This window comes from Plecotus auritus, assembly GCF_963455305.1.
Source record: "Plecotus auritus genome assembly, chromosome: 1".
In the NCBI taxonomy this organism is placed as follows: Eukaryota; Metazoa; Chordata; class Mammalia; order Chiroptera; family Vespertilionidae; genus Plecotus; species Plecotus auritus.
In genome coordinates, this window is record NC_137770.1 from 13,001,200 (window position 1) to 13,024,440 (window position 23,241).

The 23,241-nt window shown below is 40.7% G+C and overlaps 1 protein-coding gene across 1 annotated transcript in view; it reads left to right on the forward strand.

The window, feature by feature from the left end:
• Positions 1–23,241, forward strand: part of CATSPERB (cation channel sperm associated auxiliary subunit beta) — a gene marked incomplete at both ends in the record, with an annotated part of 81,423 nt that overhangs the window by 31,854 nt on the left and 26,328 nt on the right. Inside the window, 7 exons of the mRNA XM_080683762.1 lie at positions 1,373–1,439; positions 2,363–2,409; positions 2,782–2,934; positions 4,518–4,670; positions 9,016–9,160; positions 19,680–19,816; positions 22,587–22,741. Coding sequence (XP_080539888.1) covers positions 1,373–1,439; positions 2,363–2,409; positions 2,782–2,934; positions 4,518–4,670; positions 9,016–9,160; positions 19,680–19,816; positions 22,587–22,741 — 857 coding nt within the window. The remainder of the gene's footprint in view (positions 1–1,372; positions 1,440–2,362; positions 2,410–2,781; positions 2,935–4,517; positions 4,671–9,015; positions 9,161–19,679; positions 19,817–22,586; positions 22,742–23,241) is intronic.

Consider the following 23,241-nt stretch of genomic DNA (forward strand, 5'->3'; position numbering starts at 1 on the left):
TCATGGTCAGGGCCTTCCCTACCTTCTTCATTCCTGCCATACCTACCCCTCACCTCAAGCCATTCTTGCAAGCCATTAGCTTCATTCTCAGGAAGTTTTCTCCAAATGTGAGTAATAATAGCCAGCAGGTTCACAAGCGATCAGTTTAGCAATCCCAACAGGAATACAGTATCTCTTTCCCAGTAGTTCCACCAAGTTTCAGGACAGACTCATTAACCTGATTTGGATCATGTGTTCAATCCTGACCAATCCTTATGACTTGAAGTCAGACCTGGGTCATGAGCTCATCTTCCGGAATGAGGTCAACATGATCAGATGAAATTACCCCATAGATATTGACTGGGCTCTTACCTGTTTGATTCCTGGTAGGAAATAAATAAGAAGAAATCTAAAAAGGAAGAAAAGAAATAAGTCAGGGCCCAATAAAGTTTCTATATTAATTGCTCAGATATTATAATGATAACTATGGTGTCCTGCAAACCTGAAGATTTATATAAGAACTCAAAAGTTTCATTTAGTATAACACCTTACCACACCATTCAAATAAATTGTTTATTCTGTTTCAAAAACGTATTTTGTTTGTTTAGCAGTTGTATTGAGGTATAACACAAGTAGCATAAAATTCACCCATTTAAAGTGTAAATTCAGTGGTGTTCAGTATATTCACAGAGTTGTGCAACCATTACCATGATCAATTTTAGAACATTTAAAAGAATTTTAATGCACAGATTATACAGATTTTATTACTGACCTCTAAAAATGTAAAAAGGTCTCTTTTGTTTCAACAATAATTTGAAAGTCAGACTCTTCCTATAACAAAAAACCACCTCAAATTCTTGCACATAATTCATATCCAACATTATACAATCTCACTTTCTTGAAAGCTTCTCTCTTATGACCAATTTTTCAAAACCTATATTTTTGTGGCTTTTTTCTTATTGCTTCTTGCCCCTGTCAGGCTTCTGTGAAGAGTCCTTGAGCCTGGCTGCAGCTAATGAAGAATAGAAGATAAGCATGTGACCCATCATGACTGTGGTGAAAGGCTGATAATTTCTGTAGCTTCCAAAAGACTAGTTCAGAGTCTGGGGCATCTGCCATCAACACACACTAATCCAGATGAAATTTCTTTGTGTGTGTGTGTGTGTGTGTGTGTGTATGTGTGTATGTGTGTGTGTGTGTGTGTGTGTGTGTTGTTCAAAAGCATTATTCTTGTTTCTTGTCCTCATTCTACAACCTTTTATTTGCATATAATATTTCTCTCTTTACTTGCCCCCATTCCTGAAATATTGAACTTTTAAATTTTTTAAAGGTTTTCTAATTTATATCTTAAATCCGCATAATGCCTAAATGATATTTTTATTTATTTACGTAGGAAGACTATGTCAAAGGAAAATTGTGGTATAATGAAAGATGTTTTGCTAACAGAGAACACTTTGAAGGTAAATTTTAGGTAAAGAGATATTAACAGGCTTTTTTTTCAATATGTATAGCACATATAGTTGAAATAAAATCCTACATAATAAAAGCCTAATATACTAAGTGTGTGGTCCACTGGTCAGCCGTTCAACCAATCAAAGCATATATATGCTAATGATATACTAAGGCCACTATGACATGCACTGACCACCAGGAGGCAGACAGTTGACCAGTCAACCAGTCGCTATGACATGCACTGACCACCAGGGCGCAGACGCTCTGACCGGTGGGTTAGCTTGCTGCTGGGGTCCAGTCGATCGGGACTGAGCGAGATGGGCTGGACACACCCTGGAGCCCTCCCACAGTTCCTCCCTGGCTGGCCAACCTCCCACGTTTCTCCCCGGCCCCGATCATGCACTGGTGGGGTCCCTCAGCCTGGCCTGCGTCCTCGTCCTCTCGCAATCCGGGACCCCGCGGGGGATGTCGGAGAGCCAGTTTCAGCCCAATCCCACAGGGGGAGCACCACTCAGCCAGAGCCAGGCTCACAGCTGGCAAGCGCAGCAGCGGTGGCGGGAGCCTCTCTCGTCTCTGCAGCAGTGCTAAGGATGTCTGACTGCCGGCTTAGGCCTGCAGCTGGCAGTTGAACATCCCCTGAGGGCTCCTGGACTGTGAGAGGGCACAGGCCGGGCTGAGGGACCTCCCCCACCTCCGAGTGCACGAATTTCATGCACTGGGCCTCTAGTGACCAAATAAAAATAGAATAAAATGTAAAGATAAGTTTGTTTCATATAAGTTCATGGCTTAAAACTAAGAAGAGCAATTCATTCAAATCTGAAACAACAGACATGTCCTGATAGAAGTGCAAGAAAATTGATTCTCATATATTTAATGATGCATTTAGAAATATAGATGCTGCTTATAATTTCTATACCTTTATATTTTATAGTTGACTATGTTACTGTCACCTTTGAGAGAAACAGGACTTTAAGTGAGGTATGGCATTGAATATTTTAAAAGGTAAGAAGTTCTATTGTGAGTGATTTTTATGGATTGTTATTCATCTAAAACAGTAGCAGTTCTACAGCCTGAGAGGCTTAACAACTACTCTTTGCTCCCAGTGGCACCTCTATTGAGGTCTAATGGTGATTACCTAGTCATGCTCAATCTAGACCTGCACAGTGGTTCCAGAAAAACAATCCATGCCAGAAGGGGATGCTTTCTGAACTCACATCCCCCAGAAGAGAAGCACAGACATTAAAGATTTAGCACTTTTATTTGTAACCAGTCATTAGTTCATTTGCTTAAGAGAACTAATTAGAACTTATATGTCAAAACAACATTAACTTTTCCCTTCTCTTTTTGTAGTCAAGCTCTTGTTTTTATAGTAAAGAGCCATTTCTTGAATGGTTAGCTTGCTTACCTCACCTTGTAAACGAAGTGAAAATCGCCCCTTCAACTGTAATAACATTCCTGGTTGACCAAGAGCAGAGTTCTGGAATCTATCTCTTACATAACAAGGTAGGCCTTACAGCCCAAAAGTGATTGATCTTGACGCTACAACCATGAAAATTTAACTAAGCAAAACTATTTCTGAGGTCTTGTTATCTTTGGCAATAGAAATTGATAAAATTAGCTACAGCAAAATGATTTATGGCTGATAATATAGATTAGGACACTTTAGAGATTTCTTTCCTCCAATTGTCATTCATTTTGATGAAAATGGAAAATACGATGCTATTTTCATGATGATTCTTCTTTGCTTATTCTCCAAGACTATAAGCTGAGTTAGGTCTGTAGAAATGTAAGATTTCATGGAAGTGGTTAGTTTAGACTAACAAATAATGTAACTAAGTTGCCACGGATCTATATTTCCTATTCCAAAGAGTCTTAACCCCAACTGTGAATTGGAGCCATTAAAAACATATATAAGCCCTAGCTGGTTAGGCTTAGTGGACAGAGCATCGGCCTGCTGACTGAAGGGTCCCGGGTTCGATTCTGGTCAAGGGCACATGCCCAGGTTGTAGGCTCGATCCCCAGTTGGGAGTGTGCAGGAGGCAGCCAATCAGTGATTCTCTCTCATCATTGATGTTTCTAGCTCTCTCTCCTTCTCCCTTCCTCTCTGAAGTTAATAAAAGTATATTTTAAAAAAACAACATATGTATAAATTCAGCCCTACCCTTTGATTGTAGGGGGAAAAAATAATTTTGTCTACCCTCTTATGTTCAGTAACCAGGGTCCTTTAAATTAAACTGACAAAAGACAGAGTAACAGGAGAAAAGAAAACTATTTATGTGTGTAGTACATCTATAGGCAGGTACAAGTCAGTGCTGAGTAACTCAAAAAGGTGGTTAAAATTGTGGGGTTATATACCATCTTAATACATCAAGGGGGGGTGATAAAGGCACTTAAGGAAAAAAAATGAAAAGATAATGGCTTTGCAGGAGATACTAAAGTGTATTTATATAGGTGTGAGTGGTCTTTCTGTCTTCTTCAGCTTATACATCTTCCATGAAGGAAGGAACTAGGGTAGGTTTTATTCATATTCTCCCTTCTGGGAGTAGATCCACCCTGAAGAAGAATTGGTGGCGATCTTATTTCTCAAAGTTGCTGCTTTTAGTCTGATAAGAGAAGGCCTTTTTTTCCTGCATCTGTTGAATCTCAGATGTCTTCCGCTTAAAATAATCTTTATAACAAAGTGGCATATGTTGGGGTGCATATTCTGATCCCCTTCAAGATCATGATCCAATAGAACTGGAGTGTAGGCCCAGGGGTCCACACTTTTAAAACATAGTTTGAAGTGACAGTTATGAGCCTGGGCATTGGAGTCTTTCTGCTGAGTTCAGTCATTCTGCCATTTATTATAGACGCTTGGACAAACTATTTAATCTTCTAGACTTCATGTTCAACAGCTATTAAATGGATGTATATTGGGGAAAGCAGAGTAAAGAGATGTCAGTGGTTGCTAATCCTTGCAGTTCTGGGCTTTGTTAATGGGTCCCTATCTTAGTCAACATCTGAGTAGCAGGAAACTCTAAAAATTGTAACATAGGTTAGTATTACTAATGGAAAATTCCTTATGATTGCTCATGCTTTATTTCTAGAAAGAGACCACTGCCTCTGTACACATCCTAGAAAATAACAAACCAAGATTAAGACGAAAATTTCCACTTTTCACGTTTCCTCCATCTTTCTCTTCTCCTGTTGGGATGAAATTCCATCCACGAAGCCATTTTCTGTATGCCTATGGCAATCAGGTGCGTACACGTGACATTTCACTTTATGTGGGTATGAATCATGCTGAGTGGTTATACATCAAGTAAAAAACTATCACTGGTGATCAGGGAGGTGGAAAGCCCAATGAAGAGTGATTGGGAGAAGCCCTGGCCAGTTTTTCTCAGTGGTTAGAATGTCGGCCCTCGGACTGAAGGGTCTCAGGTTCAATTCCGGTCAGAGGTACGTACCTCACTTGCAGGTTCCACGGGGAGCCTGGGGAGGCAACCAATCCATGTATGTCTCTCTCATTGATGTTTCTCTCTGTCTCTATGCCTCCCTTCCATGCTAAAAATCAATGGAAAAATATCCTCGGGTGAGGGTTAACAAAAAAATAAATAAATAAGGGAGCCTGAGAGGAGAGGAATTCAAGACAATGAATACAAACAAGTCTTTTGCAACATTTTGCTGAAAAGTGGATCAGTGAAATAAGGCAATGTTTGAAGGAGGAAGGGTGTTTAAGAGAAAAAGGTCTTTTTTTTAATGACTGGAGAAATTGTGTGCTGATGGGAATTATTCAATAGGAGGGGGAAATTGATAATGCAGGAAAGGGAGAGGGGGGAGAAATTTCTGGAGTGATGGATATTTCTAAATGGGTGAGAGAAGAGGCGATTTATGCCCTAGTGGAGAGGTTGGCCTTCGGAGGAGAATTATCCTACAGCGAGAGGGGTAAGGAAGAGTTTATGGGTTTAAAACAGGTAGGTGTATAGATGTGGTAATGGAAGCATGTGGGAATCATTTTATCAGTAAAAAAAAAAGTCATTATTTGAGAGTGAGGAGGGAGGAAGAATGTTGGGGGTTTGAGGAAAGAGAGAACAGAGTAGAACGGTTGCCTAGGAAGATGAAAGGATGAACTAAGGGAATACAGTGTTTGTATTTATTATAAACCCTTGGACAAATTATTCAAATGGCTCATGATTTAAAGTATGACCAGGGCATCATTATTGCATGTTTTTCTCCATGTTCAATTATGGAGTATACACATAGTACAGAAGACGGAGGGTTGTATTTACCTAATGTTGGAGTTCTACTAAGAAATTATTTATAAGAAGTAAAAGAGTGAAGAAAATAAAAATCAAAAAAGCAAGAACAAAAAAAATAGTAAAAGAGTGTACAGATCGGAATGCAATAAGACAAAGAAAAAAAATAAGTCTTAAAGATTAAAAAGTAGAAAACAAACTCAAGAAGATATGATGGAAGAGTAAATTACCACAACTTTTTAGGAAAGCAATTTGGCATTATTATCATCCTGTAAATTTTACTGTTGCCTGTTTTGTGACCTGCCAATGTCATTTTTGGGGCAAGGAAAAAATATATATGGGGAAACATTTAAAATTTTTCATCACAGCACTGTTAATAATAGCATTGGATAACTAAATATAATCCAGATGCCTATGATCAGCAGAATGGATAAATTACATTTTATTCACATAATTCATGAAAAGAAAATTAACTGAACCATATTAAATTATATTGGGGGGGGATAATTTCTAGAAGACAATATATGTATAATTCCTTTGAATCAAAAAAAGAGTATAATGAGCGAAAGTAAAATCAAGCAATACATTAAACATACATATGTACTAAAACTAAAAAAAATTAGCAAGGGAATGAAAAACACATATTTCAGGACATTGAATATTTCTGTGGAAAGAGGTAGGGTAATAGGATTGGTAAGAAACACAGGAAGCCAAAACCGGTTTGGCTCAGTGGATAGAGCGTCAGCCTGCGGACTGAAAGGTCCCAGGTTCGATTCCGGTCAAGGGCATGTACCTTGGTTGCGGGCACATCCCCAGTGGGAGGTGTGCAGGAGGCAGCTGATCGATGTTTCTCTCTCATCGATGTTTCTAGCTCTCTATCCCTCTCCCTTCCTCTCTGTGAAATATCAATAAAATATATTAAAAAAAAAAAAAAGAAACACAGGAAAAGGTAGTTAGCAATACGCTAATTCTTGGGTTAGGCTGTCAGTTCACACATGTTCATCATAATAAGTAACATAAGAAAAATAAAAGTGAGCATAAATAGAGTAATAATTTAAAACATTTAGAACAATGCAGTGAGATACCATTGCTTTCATTCAAGTAATCAGTAACAATTAAAAATAAACTTTTGATAAAATCAAGCATTGGTGAGGTTAGGAGAAATGGATACTTGCATACGTTACTTATCTATATATATAAAAGCCTAAGTGACCATTATGACTGGTCGACCAGTCATTCGGTCAACTGATTGCTGTGATGCACACCAACCACCAGGGGGTCAACACTCAGTGTAGGAGCTGCCCACTGGTGGTCAGTGCACTCCCACAGCCAATCTCCCGCAGCTGGCCAACCTCCCGCTGTCCCTCCCCCTGGCCAGCCAACCTCCCACGGTCCCTCCCCCTGGCCTGGCCAGCCAGCCCCTATCAGCCCCAATTGCATCTAGTAAGACTATAAACTGGCTTGGTAAAATTCAAGAACACTTTTGCAGTGTCTATTAAAATTATAGCCATACTAGTACTAGAGGCCCGGTGCATGGACTCATGCACTCATGGGATTCCTTGGCCTGGCCTGTGGGGATCAGGCCAAAACCGGCTCTCCGACACCCCCTGAGGGGTCCCAGATTGCGAGAGGGCAGTTCTCAGGTGAAGCACCCTGGAACTGAGCTCCCTCCTCTCTGGTTCCGGGTGTGTCACCCGAGAACCGCCACTGCCAAGTGACCATGTCTCAGCAGCTCCTGCGTTGAATGTCTGCCCCTGGTGGTCAGTGCGCATCATAGCTACTGGCTGGTCGGCCGGTTGCTTAGGCTTTTACATATATGGATATAGATATAGATGCATAGCCTCGGACTCAGCAACTTGGTTTTTCAGTACCTGCTCTAGAGGTACACTAACATTAGTGTAAACAAGCAGGCAGAATGGTCATTGTTGTATTATTTATTTATGACAGTGAGCATTTTTATATAACCTTTAAACTTTCATTCGTAGGAAAATAGAGTATCTCAAGTATAATATATCCATAATTATTGGATACTATGCATCAGTACAAAAGAATGTGAAGATCCACATGAGCTAACAAAATGGTCTGAGATATATTGAGTGGCAAGTGTAACTTACAGCCCAACCGGTACAGGAGGATGCCATTTTGAACCTGTTGTTCAGAGCTCCCTCCCCTTCCCACCACACCTCCCCACCCATCACCATGCTCACCGGTAACATTTGCAGGACCCAAAGCAAGAGTAAAGATGGAGGCTCCGATATCCTATGTTTAGTTCATGGATTGTGCTATGCCAGCAATGAGTGCTATACCCCTGAGTGATGGAAGCACCCACGTGCTATTTAATAAACTTTCTCTCTGTGTTTGTAATATGCAGACACACTAAGTATGCAGTCCAGGACAAGGGTCCCTCTTGCCCAAGTGTAAAGGTGGTGCCGCACCCAGATACACAGATACATGCTTCCTCCCCTCCTCACCATACAATGAACTGTTATTGCTGGTGGTGGTGGTGGTGGTGGTGGTGAGTGTGTGTATGTGTGTGTGTGTGTGTGTGTGTGTGAGAGAGAGAGAGAGAGAGAAGGTGTAGAAATTTCAAATTCATAACAGTAGTTACCTCTGGGAAGGGATAGAGGAGACCATGATTATATCAGATGATGTATAAAAAATTATTTAGATGGTAGTAAAAGAGACTTCAGACACATTATAATGTTTTAAGTGTAAGAAAAGCCCATTTTTAGGTATAACTTACCACTAAAATTAATTTTAAGAAGAAATTAAAAACCAGAAATATTCATTTGAATAAAACGTAGGCCATTAAAAGAAGTACGAAGTAAGATTCATCCAATATATGATCTGATTTATCTTTTAACAGCCCTTAACAAACAATGAGGAACAGAAACTTACATGCTATGTATGGTGGAGTATATTCGAGGATTTACTAAGGTCCCACAACACACTTTTGCAAATGTCAAGGGCTCTTCCACACAAAACATGTTTGCATACATATTTGCCAGGTGCCTGGAACGTGAAGTCTCATGTTGATATGGGATAAATTCTTTCCCCCATATCCAAATACACCCAGCACTTCATCCTTTTATGAACAAAGAGATCCCACTTGGGAGATGATGGGAATACTGTGCAGACCTGAGCCTACCACATACACTGTCATACAAACTCTAAGAAGGAAATACAGAGTAGACCAAATAAAAAAGAGTCTGTACGTGTCAGGGGGAGATAAGGGGGGCCAGCTGGATGTGGGAATATGGAGAAGACCACTTAGGAGACTATGCTGATAAGTAATTGCCTACTGTCACAGGGCAGCTCTTAATGAGGTGTTATTTTTTTATTCCCTTAGATATGGCTTTCAATGGATGGTGGCAACACTTTTGATCTGTTAGCTGACTTTCATGACGATATCATAAAGAATACTTATCATAGTTTCTATAATTCCGAGATCACCTTTGTTTCCCAACGTGGAAAGGTTTACTTGACGAAAGCAGGTGAGGAATTCACTTTTATTCATATAAGTACTATATGTGAGCCAGTGATTCGAAGACATGTGAAAAAAAAATGGCTATCTTAATGATCTTAAAGTCTAAAACCTATTAAGAGTGATAGATTTAAAAAAAAAATTTTTTAAACTGTGGTAAAATACACATAAAATTTACCATCTCAGCCATTTTTAATTATACAGCTCAGTCATATTAAATACACTCAAAATGTTCAGTAATCATCACTACCATCCATATTCAGAATTCTTTCTATCTTGTAAAACTGAAACTATACCCTTTAAATGCTTAATTCCTGGAGAAAACCAAGATGGCAGCATAGGTAAACACCTAAACTGCTGTCTTGCACAACAATTTCAAAACTACAACTAAAAGACAAAACGGACATCATCCAGAACCACAGGAAGGCTGGCTGAGTGGAAATTCTACAACTAGAAGGAAGAAGAATAGCACACTGAGACTCAGAGGAGCTGCAGGAGGCAGAGGTACTGAGATGCGCGTGGAGAGGACTGACAACTGAGTGCGTGGCTGGCTTTCTCAAGTGGGAGGGAGACAAAAGCTCCCGACTGCACTGAACTCCAGTTCCGGGCGAGACTCCGGGGACCCAGACTCATATGGGGTGAAAACTGGACTGTCAGGAAAGAGAAAAGCACACTGAGACTCAGAGGAACTGCGGAAGGCAGAGGTACTGAGGCGCGCGCGTGGAGAGGGTGGGCAACTGAGTATGCGGCTGGCTTTCTCAAGCAGGAGGGAGACAAAAGCTCCTGACTGCACTGAACTCCAGTTCCGGGCAAGACTCTGGGGACCCAGACTCATACCGGGAGAAACTGGACTGTCTGGCAGTGGGCAGAACTCGAGGGTGGCTTTCTCTCAGAGGTGCTTACAGCCATTACCACAGGACACTGAGACACAGGGGCCTATTAAGGCAGGGCTGACGGGAAACCAATGCTGTCTGCTCCACCCTGAGACTTCGCCCCATTCAAGCTGAGCACAGAGGCTTTTGCAAGTCTTGCCCCATAAGGGTGTCTCCAGCACAGAAATTCTCCCATTGTAGACATAGCTGATCCTCACAGCCAGCTGGCCTGGAGGTCAATTCCTCCCAGTGATACCAACAATAATCAAGGCTTAACTACAACAAGACTGTGCACACATCCCACAAAGGGGTGCACCAAGAGTGTCCACCTCAGGTAACTGGGGAGGCTGAGCCACTGGGCCTTATAGGACACCTAGCACACAAAGCCACTCTATCAACTCAGGGAAGCAGCCAAAATGCAGAAACAAAGAAACAGATCACAAATGAAAGAAATGGATGAAAGCAAATGACTGGATATAGAGTTCAAAACCATGGTTCAAAACCTTGTCAAAAATTTTCTAGACAAGGCTGATAAATTTAGCGAGACCCTCAAGTATATGAAAAAGGACCAACTAGAAATTAAGCATACACTAACTGAAATGAAGAATAATATACAGAGATCCAACAGCAGACTAGAGGATCGCAAGAATCAAGTCAAAGATTTGAAATACAAAGAAGCAAAAAACACCCAACCGGAAAAGCAAAAAGAAAAAAGAATCCAAAACTATGAAGATAGTGTAAGGAGCCTCTGGGACAAATTCAAGCGTACCAACATCAGAATTATGGCGGTTCCAGAAGAAGAGAGGGAACAAGATACTGAAAACCTATTTGAATAAATAATGATCAAAAACTTGCCCACCTGGTGAAAGAAATAGACTTACAAGTCTAGGAAGCGCACAGAACTCCAAACAAAAGGAATCCAAAGAGGACCACACCAAGACACATCATAATTAAAATGCCAAGAGCAAAAGACAAAGAGAGAATATTAAAAGCAGCAAGAGAAAAACAGTTAGTTACCTACAAGGGAGCACCCATATGACTGTCAGCTGATTTCTCAACAGAAACTATGCAGGCCAGATGGGAGTGGCAAGAAATATTCAAAGTGATGATTAGCAAGAACCTACAACCAAGATTACTCTACCCAGCAAAGCTATCATTCAGAATTGAAGGGCAGATAAAGAGCTTCACAGATAAAAAGCTAAAGGAGTTTATCACCACCAAACCAGTATTATAGGAAATGCTGAAAGGTATTCTTTAAGAAGAGGAAGAAAAAGAAAAAGGTAAAGATAAAAATTATGAACAACAAATACATATCGCCCTAACTGGTTTGGCTCAGTGGATAGAGTGTTTTTATATAAAAAAAAAACCCCAAATACATATCTATCAACAAATGAATCTAAAAATCAAGTGAATAAAAAATCTGATGAACAGAATAAACTGGTGAATATAATAGAATCAGGGGCATAGAAAGGGAGTGGACTGACAATTCTCAGCGGGGGTGGGGGAGGGAAAGGGGTGTGGGGGGTGTGGGAAGAGACTGGACAAAAATCATACACCTATGGATCAGGACAGTGGGAGGGGAAGGTAAGGGCAGAGGGTGGGGTGGGAACCTGGTGGAGGGGAGCTATCGGGGGAAAAAAGAGGAACAATTTTAATAATCTGAACAATAAAGATTTATTAAATTAAAAAATATATGCCCTAACCGGTTTGGCTCAGTGGATAGAGCGTCGGCCTGCGGACTCAAGGGTCCCAGGTTCGATTCCGGTCAAGGGCATGTACCTTGGTTGCGGGCACATCCCCAGTAGGAGGTGTGCAGGAGGCAGCTGATCGATGTTTCTCTCTCATCGATGTTTCTAACTCTCTATCCCTCTCCCTTCCTCTCTGTAAAAAAGCAATAAAATTTATTTAAAAAAAAAAAAAAAAAAATTAAAAAATATATTTTAAAAATGCTTAATTTTCCATTCCCCCGTCCCCACAGTCCCTGGCAACCACCATTCTACTTTCTGCCTGTATGATTTTGACTTTCTATGTCTCTCATATAAGTGGAATCGTAGTATTTATCCTTTTGTGACTGGGGTATTTCATTCAGCATAATGTCATCAAGGTTCATCCATGTTGTAGCGTACCTCAATACTGTATCCCTTTGTATGGCTGAATAATGTTTCATTGTATGGATATAGCACAATTTGTTGATCCATTTATTAGGATATTTGGGTTGAAGGACATTTGATGTTTTTTCCACGTTTTGTTCTTATGAATAATGTCATTATGCACATTTATGTACAAGTTTTTGTGTAGCAATATGCTTTCATATACTCAGAAGTATATACCCAGGAGTTTGAGTGCTACGTCCTATGTTAACTCTTTGTTTAACATTTTGAGGAATTGCCAAACTGAAGCGGTCCCATTTTACAATCCTACATGCAATGTGTGAGGATCATTTCTCACATCCTCACCAGCAGTTGTTATTGTCTGTCTTTTTTTTTTAGTGTAGTAACTCTAGTGGGTGAGGAATTGTGTCTCTTGTTTTTGACTTTTATTTACTGAATGGCTAATGATGTTAAGCATTTTTCCATGTGTTTATTAGCCGTTTGTATATCTTCTCGGAGAAATGTCTTCAAATTCTTTGCTCATTTAAAAATTGGGTTAATTGGGTTAATTGCCTTTATTGTTGAGTTGTGAGAGGACTTTATATACTCGATTCAAATCTCTTATTAAATATCTGATTTGCATGTATTTTCTCTCATTCTATGGGTAATTTTTTTCACTTTTGTGATGGTGCTTTTTGAGGTACAAACACGTTTAATTTTGATGGTTTAATTTTTCCTTTTTTCCTTTTGTTTTTTTGTTTTGTTTTGTTTTTTATGGCTTGGGTGTCATATCTAAGAAACCATTGCCTAATACAAGGTCTTGTTTTCTTCAAAGAGGATTCATAAGATGATGAAGCTACCAATTACATAAAAGCAATGCTGAAATTCAGTAACATAAAAGGCAAGGGAGATTCCCTTCAGAAATAGAGTCTCCCCAGTAATGCTCAGGTAGCACTCTCATAGAATATTGAGTAAGTTTGGAGACTGGGGTAAACTTGGAGACATCTGATAAGGTCTAACCAGAGTGTCTCCCAGACAAGCATGAGACCGGTTTCTTCTGGTTTGTTTTTGACATTGTCAGCATTCTTGACTGTCCAGCTTAAAACCAGTTTTTTTTCTGGTCTTGTAAGTCTCGGATACAATTTTAAACAACAAGCTTCTAAAGGTTTCTGATCTAACTTCAAAAGCCTGGTTTCTTGGACCTCAGTATTGTGTCCTTGGGGTTCACTGCCAGAATCGGTGTTATCACCATAAAATCTCTGTTGGTCTGTACTAATTCAAGGATAAAGAGAGACTACAAAATTCTGATTCTGTTTCCCCACGTCTTCACCACTGTGTTTACTTATTCTCGGTTACGTCAATAAAACTTTTGCTCAATTTATGCTGGTGTCAAGGTTACCTTTGTGGTTTATTTGTCTGAATCATTTGTTGAGACAGCATTAGTGTGTTGGCCTATAAGAATCTGACCATCGGCCATCATATGATTATGAGATAAACAAAAATGACTCTGAGTATCATTAGGAGGGGTTGGGAAGAGAATGAGACATGGACCATTTCCCGTACTCCAGAAAGCTCCCTCCAGCCACTCTCCTCTCAGTGTATCTCTAAGGCTCGCCAGTATTCTGACTTCTAATCCCATAGTTTTGCCTGGTTTTGAGCTTCATATAAACAGAACTATGCAGTATATATTCTTTTGTGTCTGACTTTCCTCAGTTGACATTACAACTCTGCAGTTCCTTCATATTGTTGCACATATTAGTACTGCTTTATAGTCTTCCATTGTCTGAATATACTATCATGTATTTATCCATTCCACTGCCTGTGGATGGGTATTTGAATCATTTCCATTTGGGCCTATTATTAAAAAAAAGTAACTATGAACATTTTTGCATAAGACTTTTGCTGGATAAAGTTTTCCTTTTGTTTGGTATATACCTGGAATAGAATTGCTGTATCATCCAGTAGAAGTTTGTTTAGCTTTTGCTGGGGGAAATGAAGTGCTATCAACACTTTTCCAGAGTGAGTGTATCAATTTACTATCCTACCAGCAATGGGAAGGGATTCCAGTTGCTCATCCTTCTCACCAGCACTTAGTATTATTAGTCTTTTCAATACTGAGCCGTTGTGGTGAATATATAATGTTATCTTGGTGAAGATTTAGTTTGCATGAGTAATAATGTTGAGCACATTTTCATGTTCACTGACCAATTTTTGTTTACTTATTTATTTTTTGATAAATTATGTCTTCATGTCCTTTAAAACCAAGTTTTGATTGAATTGACTTTTTCTTATTGACTTCTATGAGTTTTTAATATATTATAGATATGAGTCCTTTTTTTTTTTTAAATATAGTTTATTGATTTTTTTTTTTTTACAGAGAGGAAGGGAGAGGGTTAGAGAGTTAGAAACATCGATGAGAGAGAAACATCAATCAGCTGCCTCCTTCACACCCCTTACTGGGGATGTGCCCGCAACCCAGGTACATGCCCTTGACCGGAATCGAACCTGGGACCCTTCAGTCCGCAGGCCAATGCTCTATCCACTGAGCCAAACCGGTTAGGGCTGAGTCCTTTTTTTTTTTTAGAAATATATCTTGCAAACATGTTTTTATAGTTTATATAAAAACATTTTTTTAGAAATATATCTTGCAAATATATCTTTTCCCAACCACTTGCTTGTCCTTTTTTACTCTCCTCATTCTATCTTTTGATGAGCAAAATTACTAATTTTTAAAAGTTAAATTTATGAATATTTTATTTTATGATTAGTGCTTCTTGCTTCTTGTATCCTGTTAAGAAATTTTTGCCCATACCAAAGTTAATATTGTTTTCAATTTCTGATATAGGTCAATAACTTTGTGTGTGTGGTGTGAGGTAGGTTTATTTTTCCCCATAAAATGCTCAGGTTCGCCCTAACCGGTTTGGCTCAGTGGATAGAGTGTTGGCCTGCGGACTGAGGGATCCCAGATTCAATTTTGGTCAAGGGCATGTGCCTTGGTTGCGGGCACATCCCCAGTGGGAGTTGTGCAGGAGGCGGCTGATCGATGTTTCTCTTGCATCGGTGTTTCTGGCTCTCTATCCCTCTCCCTTCCTCTCTGTAAAAAATCAATAAAATATATTAAAAAAAAAAAAACTCTCAGGTTCTCTACTCTGGCCTTGAGTTGGATATTCAAGGTCATAAGCTTTTTCTTTTCTTTCTTTTTTTCTTTTCTTTTGGAGGCTCTCCAATATATCCATAAAATTTATACCACCCCCACAATCTTGGTAAAAACCATGATTGTCTTTGTAATCAAGAACACCACTCCATGTCCCCTAAAGTCTTGCCCTCCACAAGCACCCTAACCCATTGTACTACCAGTAATCATTTAAGTAATTGTGATGCCCTTGCTTGCTGGGGATTGCAAGTGCCACAATACCTTTGCATTCCTTAAATGTGTGAGCTACTCAGTCCCAGGATCCCACCTTGATATTCTATTTTCTAGGGACAGTTCTAATTTTAAAAAATATTGTATCAGTCGTAGTCCTGGCTGGAAACATAATTTCACTCAAGTGTTTCACCTGAAGAGCAGTAGATAGAGTTAAAGGAACCAACAATGATAGCAAAATATCCCAACACTAGCAATGGAAGGAAGTCATTACAGTCCCTTTGATTAAAGGGGTAATAGATAATAGATAGATAGATGATGATGATAGATAGATAGATAGATAGATAGATAGATAGATGATAGATAGATAGGTGATAGATAGATAGATAGATAGATAGATAGATAGATAGATAGATGATAGATAGATGGATGATAGATAGATAGACAAATGTCTCTCTCCTTCCCTTGTTCGTATCTCCTGCTAGTGCCTTTCATTGGTCAAATCCACCCAGAAGCCAGCTAGAAGCAGAGCACAAGCATTGCGATTCATAGGGGGTTCGCCTTCCAGTGCTGGGCAAGAAAAAGGAAGCCCAAGAATGGGTCTGAAGGAACGGGCAGATAGGTAATAAACAGCACATGCTGTGAAATCAAAATCAAATTAGACTAAGCAAGATGACTTTGAGAACTGTAAAAATAATTAACAGCTAAGAAAACGAAACTAAATTGGCAATATGAATCCTAAACTCTTATAAATCACAGATATAAACTATAAAAACATGTCCACGTGCAGAATGAAAAATCAGTAAGTGGAAAGAATCTGAAATGACAAATATAGGTGCTAGAGATTGAAAAACTGCAAGTTGTAGAAATTTCTAGGGATGCACAGAGGTGGTGGCTCGGTGAGGAATTCAGCCCTTTTGCTTCCTACATGGATTAATGAATAAATACTAAAAATAAGAATAAAGAAAATCAAAATTGATCATAAAACATTACTTTTTAAAAACTAAAAGCAAAACCAATAATAAAAGCAAAAACACTTCTTAATTATTTGAAATAGAAAATGTAAATCAATTTTAAAGCCCCCCAAAAATCAAGCCAGCCTTGTGTTCTCTGCTGCAACAATGAATATCACACATTCATCTAAAGAACTTTCAGAGAAAAATAATATGACCTAAGAATTTAGAGCCACCTCAACGAGTTTATTTATATGCAAAGCCAATAGAACATTATAAACATTATAGTTCATCAAATCAGAGGTTCATTGACTGTAAGATGCAGCTTTTAAACAAAACTGCAAAGCTCTTTCAATTAAATTTTTTAAAATTTAATAAATCTTTATTGTTCAGATTATTACAATTGTTTCTCCTTGCAGTCTTCTCTGCAAGCACTCTCGCACGCCTCCACACCCCTGCCCGCCATGGCTCCCCCGAGTCTCCGAGTCTCCGTGTGCCTTTCTCTCTACCTGACAGTCCAGACTTCCCCTGTATAAGCCTGGGTCCACGGGGTTTTGCCCAGAACTGGGGTTCAGTGCAGTCGGAACTGGGGTTCAGTGCAGTCGGGGGCTTCCTTCCCCCTCCCGCCAGAGAAAGTCAGCCAGGCACTCAGCTGCCCTTCCACTCTGCGTGCATGTGTCTCCGTACCTCAGCCCTTTTCCGCTCCTCTGATTCTCAGCCAGCCTTCCTGTGGTTCCAGATGATGTTCGTTCTGTCTTTTAGTTGTAGTTTTGAAATTGTTGTGCGAGGCAGCAGTTTAGGTGCTTACCTATGCCGCCATCTTGGTTTCTCCTCTCAATTAAATTTTAACACAGTGTTTTAACAGTGATCCTATGTCAGTGGTCAGCAAACTGCGGCTAGCGAGCCACATGCGGCTCTTTGGCCCCTTGAGTGTGGCTCTTCCACAAAATACCACGGCCTGGGCGAGTGTATTTTGAAGAAGTGGCATTAGAAGAAGTTTAAGTTTAAAAAATTTGTCTCTCCAAAGAAATTTCAAAAACTGTACTGGTGATATTTGGCTCTGATGACTAATGAGTTTGCCAACCACTGTCCTAGGTGATGCATCAATTATTACTATGACATTATTTCCCCTGCCTATAGTTGCATTGCTTGGTATATAAGAAGGCAAATTTTGCATGTCATCTCAGTAGTAAAACATAATGCAATTTCGTCTACTTGTGAGTTTCTGCCTTTCTGAGGTCCTGTAAAATACTTGGTGGTGGTTCTTCAAGAAAATGTGGAGTTGTGGTCATTCTTCCAGTCACATTTGGCTTCATTGATAAATATATGCTCTGCTCTGTTTTCCTCTTAGTAATGCACCCACAATAACTGCTTCAATGTCAAATTACAATGTAATATTTTTAAAGCATTTTCAAATAGCAATAAATTCAACATGCATTACATCAGTGATTTGGGGAAACTCAAAGTGATGACAATATAAAGGAAGAGCAGAGACAAAGTACGTGCATGTGTAGCCAATTGACCACTATGGCATGAGTGCCACCTGCTGGACAATGATTGTAAGACACATCAATGTATCAATTCACAAGATGTTAAAATGTGAAAAAATATATATAGCTTATGTTTATAGATGAAATATGGCATATTGAGCCTTAGCAATTGTAATGGTTAATTTTATTTGTCAACTTGACATGTCCAAGAGGTTCCCAGATTAAACACTATTTCTGGGTGTGTCTGTGAGGGCGTTTCTGGATGAGATGAGCATTTGGATCCGTGGACTCGGTAACGTAGACTGCCCGCCCCCCCCCCCCCACCTCCCTGGAGTGTGGGTAGGCATCATCCAGTCCTTTGAGGGCCTGAGTGGAACCACAAGGTGGAGGAAAGAGGAAATCACCTTTTTGCTTCCTGCCTGTCTGCTTGACAGGACCCTGGTCTCCTGCCCTTGGACAGGGACTTGCATCAGTGGCCCCCTGTTCTCTGGCCATCGGCTCCCCTAGTGCTCAGGGCTGTGGCTCTCTAGCTTGCAGATGGCAGATCGTAGGACTTCTCAGCCTCCATAACTGCACGAACTAAATCCTCACAATTTCTTCCTTCTTATATCGTATTGGCTTGTCCAGGGTGATGGTAGTGAAGGTGGTGAGAAGTGGTTGGGTTCTCTATACATTGTGAGGCTGAAGTCACCATCAATCGCTGATGGATTAGATTTAGGGTGTGAGAGGAATAAAGAACAACACCAAGGTTTTCGGACGAAGCAACAGGAATACTACAGTTGCCGTGAATGGAGATGAGGAAACCTAAGGATGAAGGGGGTTTGCACCAGGATCGGGAATTCCATTTGGGATGAGTCCAGTCTGAGATGCCTGACTCACCTGGATCTGGAGCTGTCAGTAGACGGTTCGATATAAATCTGGAGTTCAGGGAAGAGAACGACATGGGAGTTTTACATTTGGGAGTCATCCACATAAAGATGAATTTTTACATCCTAAAACTGGACGAGGCTTCCAGAGACAGTGAGAGACGAGATGTAAGATCTGAGAGCTGGGGCACTCCAATGTTCAGGGGTCAGCAACAGGAGGGCAGGCCTCTCACGGTCGTGTGTGTGTGTGTGTGTGTGTGTGTGTGTGTGTGTGTGTGTGTGTAAACCAGCCTTGTTCATCCTGAGACCTCAGCTTTCCCTCTGGCTCCATCCTCCATCCTCCATCCAGGGGGCTCTCTTCTGCCTGGACCTGCGTCTGTCTGGGGGTGCTGCTCTCCTACCAGAGAACTCCCAGTACCTCTCAACGTGTGGCCTTGAGGCAAGAGAGGAACACAGGATGCTAAATTTGAAACAATATCTAATATAGTTTATGACCCAGTGCTCTTGACAATAATTCCCCTTTCCCGCCTGAGGGTTATTTTCTCATTGCTTCCTATCTATTCAGGAATCTGACATTCTGGTATTAGGAGGAGACACCACTGCTAAGGGGAAGGTCACCTCTTTTGTTCTAGACACCTTTAACATCAGCTCACCTGTCTGTCCTTCACCTACTTCAACAAACAGGTTCTGTAATGAAATGGAGCCTGGACAAGACTTCTGAGGGACTTAACAAAACCTGGCATATATTTTATTAATTCTAGAGTCCAAAGCCCTAGCCCCACCCCTTATTCAAATGAAGGAGATTGTACAAAGGACACTATTAAAAGTTCTCTAGTTGTATTAGGTCAATATCAAGAGACTTCTGTGTTGTGTTGTTTTTTTTTCCCCTAACAGGATTACTAAGATATAGTGAAATTGGATCTATTACTGATAACATTTTCACATTATACTATGACCACATGGGATTCATACATAAACTGACTCCGGATCATTTTGAAGCTAATGAAAATTCTAAAAGTATTTTTGGAAAGGTCAGTGATATACTGCATTGAAGCAGTTGGCCATGTTTGAAGAATACATGTCACATTCTATGTACCGAATGGGAAGGTAAATTCTTTGGGACAAACTCACTAAAGGGAAACACCTCCATACACCAGAGCACATCTTCCAAGCCCTATTCGGGGTCACGTAGATTTACCTCTACCCTGGGCAGCTGCACACCGATTTCTTCACAGCAAAACGCCCCCAGATAGTCTACGCCAGACCCACTGCTGCCCCCCGGGTTCCCAGAGGCTGCTCTTCCTCCCAAGGCTGGCCTTCAGCAGACGTGAGCGCTGCTTTTCCTACTGGTTTGCCCTTCTCCGTACTAGCCCCACCTCCTCACCTCTTCTTTCTCTGACGCTAAATAGGAAGGAGTAGTTCTCTTTTTCACGGATGAAACTACATGCAGACGTTTCTAATGATTTTAGTGGATAATGTGCCCCTTGCGAAGGTACACATGCCTAAGAACGCATAGACAGGCATGAAAAGGAGCTCTCAACACATGGGCAAAGAAACAAACATATATATATATATTTGGCCTGGGTTGTAATAAAACCTGCCTAAAAGAAAGAAAATAAAGGATGGAATAGAGCATTCCAAATCACCGGGCCAAGAAGGCAGTTGAAAAGATGGTGTTTTAATCTGCAACACCGTGGATGGACCTAGAGGCTACTGTGCTAAGTGAATTAAGTCCGACAGAGGAAAACAAAGGCCATATGATTTCACTTATCTGTGGAATCTAAGAAAACAGTACAAACCTACAAGCAGAACAGAAATAGACTCATAGATACATGAGAACATTTCGGCAGTTGCCCGTGGGAGAGGGGCTGGGGAGGGGTGAAAGAGGTGAAGGGATTAAGAAGTACAGATGGGGCCCTAACCGGTTTGGCTCAGTGGATAGAGCGTCGGCCTGCGGACTGAAAGGTCCCAAGTTCGATTCCGGTCTAAGGGCATGTACCTGGGTTGCGGGCACATCCCCAGTAGGAGGTGTGCAAGAGGCAGCTGATCGATGTCTCTCTCTCATCGATGTTTCTAACTCTCTATCCCTCTTTCTTCCTCTCTGTAAAAAATCAATAAAATATATTTAAAAAAAAAAAAAAGAAGTACAGATGGGTAGTTACAGAAGAGTCACAGGGACATAAAGTGCAGTGTAGGGAATATAGTCAATAATACTGTAGTAACTATGTATAGTGCCAGGCGAGTGCTAGATTTATCAGGGTGATCACTTTGTAAATTATATAAATGTCTAATCACTATGTTATACACCTGAAGCTAATATAATATTGTATGTCAGGTGTGACTGAAAAATAAAAAAAAAATTATTTCAAGTAGGAAAAAGAAAAAAAGACAGTGTTTTAGCTTCCTGTCTGAGGTATTGGTAGAGAGTAAGGTGGGAACCTCCTTGTGACAATAAGATGCCGCCACGTGACTCCTGAGTATTTGCCAGTCTGTGGTGTGGGCTGTGCATAAGTACAAATCCCAATGGTGTGAACAGGAAGGTAGAACTAACTCAATTTTTTGCGGCCTTCACAGTTTATAAAAAATGTCTTAGTTCTCTTATGTAAACGTTTAAATAATCAAAATCAAATACCAATAGAAGTTTTTATTATAGTCAGGATGAGTTTGAGGAACTTGCACTCAATATTCTCACCTCCCTCCCCGCAAACAGACTGTGTCTGCATCCTGTCTGGATAAAAACAAACACCAGGCTTTACTGGGCCCTGTTGAGCTCTTAATGTGAATAACAACTCTTTGTTTTCTGATGAGGAAGTGAGGCACGGCAAAACGAACTAATTTATCCCAAATTACGTCTACCACTGGCTAGTGATTGGAAGCAGGCATCTATCCAGGCCACTGGTGCCAGGGCCTGTGCTTTCAGTCGCCACAATGTTGCCTTTCGCTGGATTGCACACACTTTTCATGGCGTATTCTTGGCATCCCCCGGGCCCGAAGGTCATGCAGAATTCTAAAGCCTCTCAGCCTGGTCAGGGGCCTTACGCCATCTGTTCAGTCCGCATCGATCCCCCTGGCATGTGCTTCCCATTCTCTCCCCTTCTCGGTGGGTTCCCAAATTTACCAAACTAGGGAAAGGCATAACAGAAAACGCAGTCTGCACCCCTCACACCACACCGCATAGCAACAAGGTCAGCTCCAACATCCCCTGGAGGGCTGGTCTCCACCTCTCTTCTCACCCCCTAAGAGTTTCCAAAGCGATAGGATCAAGATCGGAGAGGGGGCGTTAAAAAGGAGACCCTAGAGGTCAGAAATCTGGGCTGCAGGAGCCCGTGTTGAGTGCCAGGGAAAGGCTTGTGAACCAGAAGAAGTGAGAATGGCGTGTGCCACCAGAGCTAGGGACTCAGCTGGGGACGGAGCTGTGCAGAGTCACTAGCATGGGACTGGGATCAGCAGCTTCCCAGTGAAGAGAGGCACTTCGCAGCTCCTTCCCCAAATGACACTAAATAAGAACCGAGTTTAAAATCTGCACCTCCGATTCCTCCTCCAGTGTCCGCACGCCCTTCGGCTCCAGCCTTCTACAAAGAGCACTGGACTCTTAAAGGAAACTTGGCTCCTCAGAATTCCTTTTCCTCCTCAACAGAAAAACACATCTTCCTGGGCACACGTGACTATTCAAATATACTGCTCCCCGGGTTAAGCAAAACAGCATTGTTTGGCTGTGGACTGGAAACAAATCTATTATCCACATTTTGTCATAATTGAAATATAAAATGGTTTAATTGCACAATTTTTCTCCTACGCCAGGCTGCTGATATGGGCTTTGAGACTGCACTCGCCCCAGAGTATATCGCCATAAATGAAATGATCTTTTATGCATATGTGCCCGCGAATGAACCTCAGGACACTATCCACACCAAGAAATTCAGCAACATTCACTTGGGAAAAGTGATCAACTCCAGGTAGTGTACGGACTGGGCCTCTTGTTTCCTTAGATTACACACTGGTTTCTAGATTCTCAATTTTGAGATTGCTTTTTTGAGTGGTTTTTCTGGGTCCAATAGAGTGAGTCTTTTTTGGACACCCTCACAAGGCCAAATATATTTGTAGACTTTACAGCTTTAACACACGTATATGTATCAAAATGTGTTTTTGATTTGACTAAATGTATTATTTAGCTATGTATACCTCCTCCTGCGATTTGCCTTTTTCATACCACGTTATGCTTTTTAAGTTTTCCTACGCTTCATAAATTACTCGATATTGATATATGCATCTATAATTCACTCTCATGAACATACCACAATTTATTGAACTATTCTATGTTGTCTGATGGTAGTTGTAAACTTTTGCTATTTTTAAGTTTTTAATCTATCTAGAATTGATGTGTGTAGTGGGAAGTGGGAATCTGAATTCTCTCTCTTTCTCTCTCTCTCTCTCTCTCTCTCTCTCTCTCTCTCTC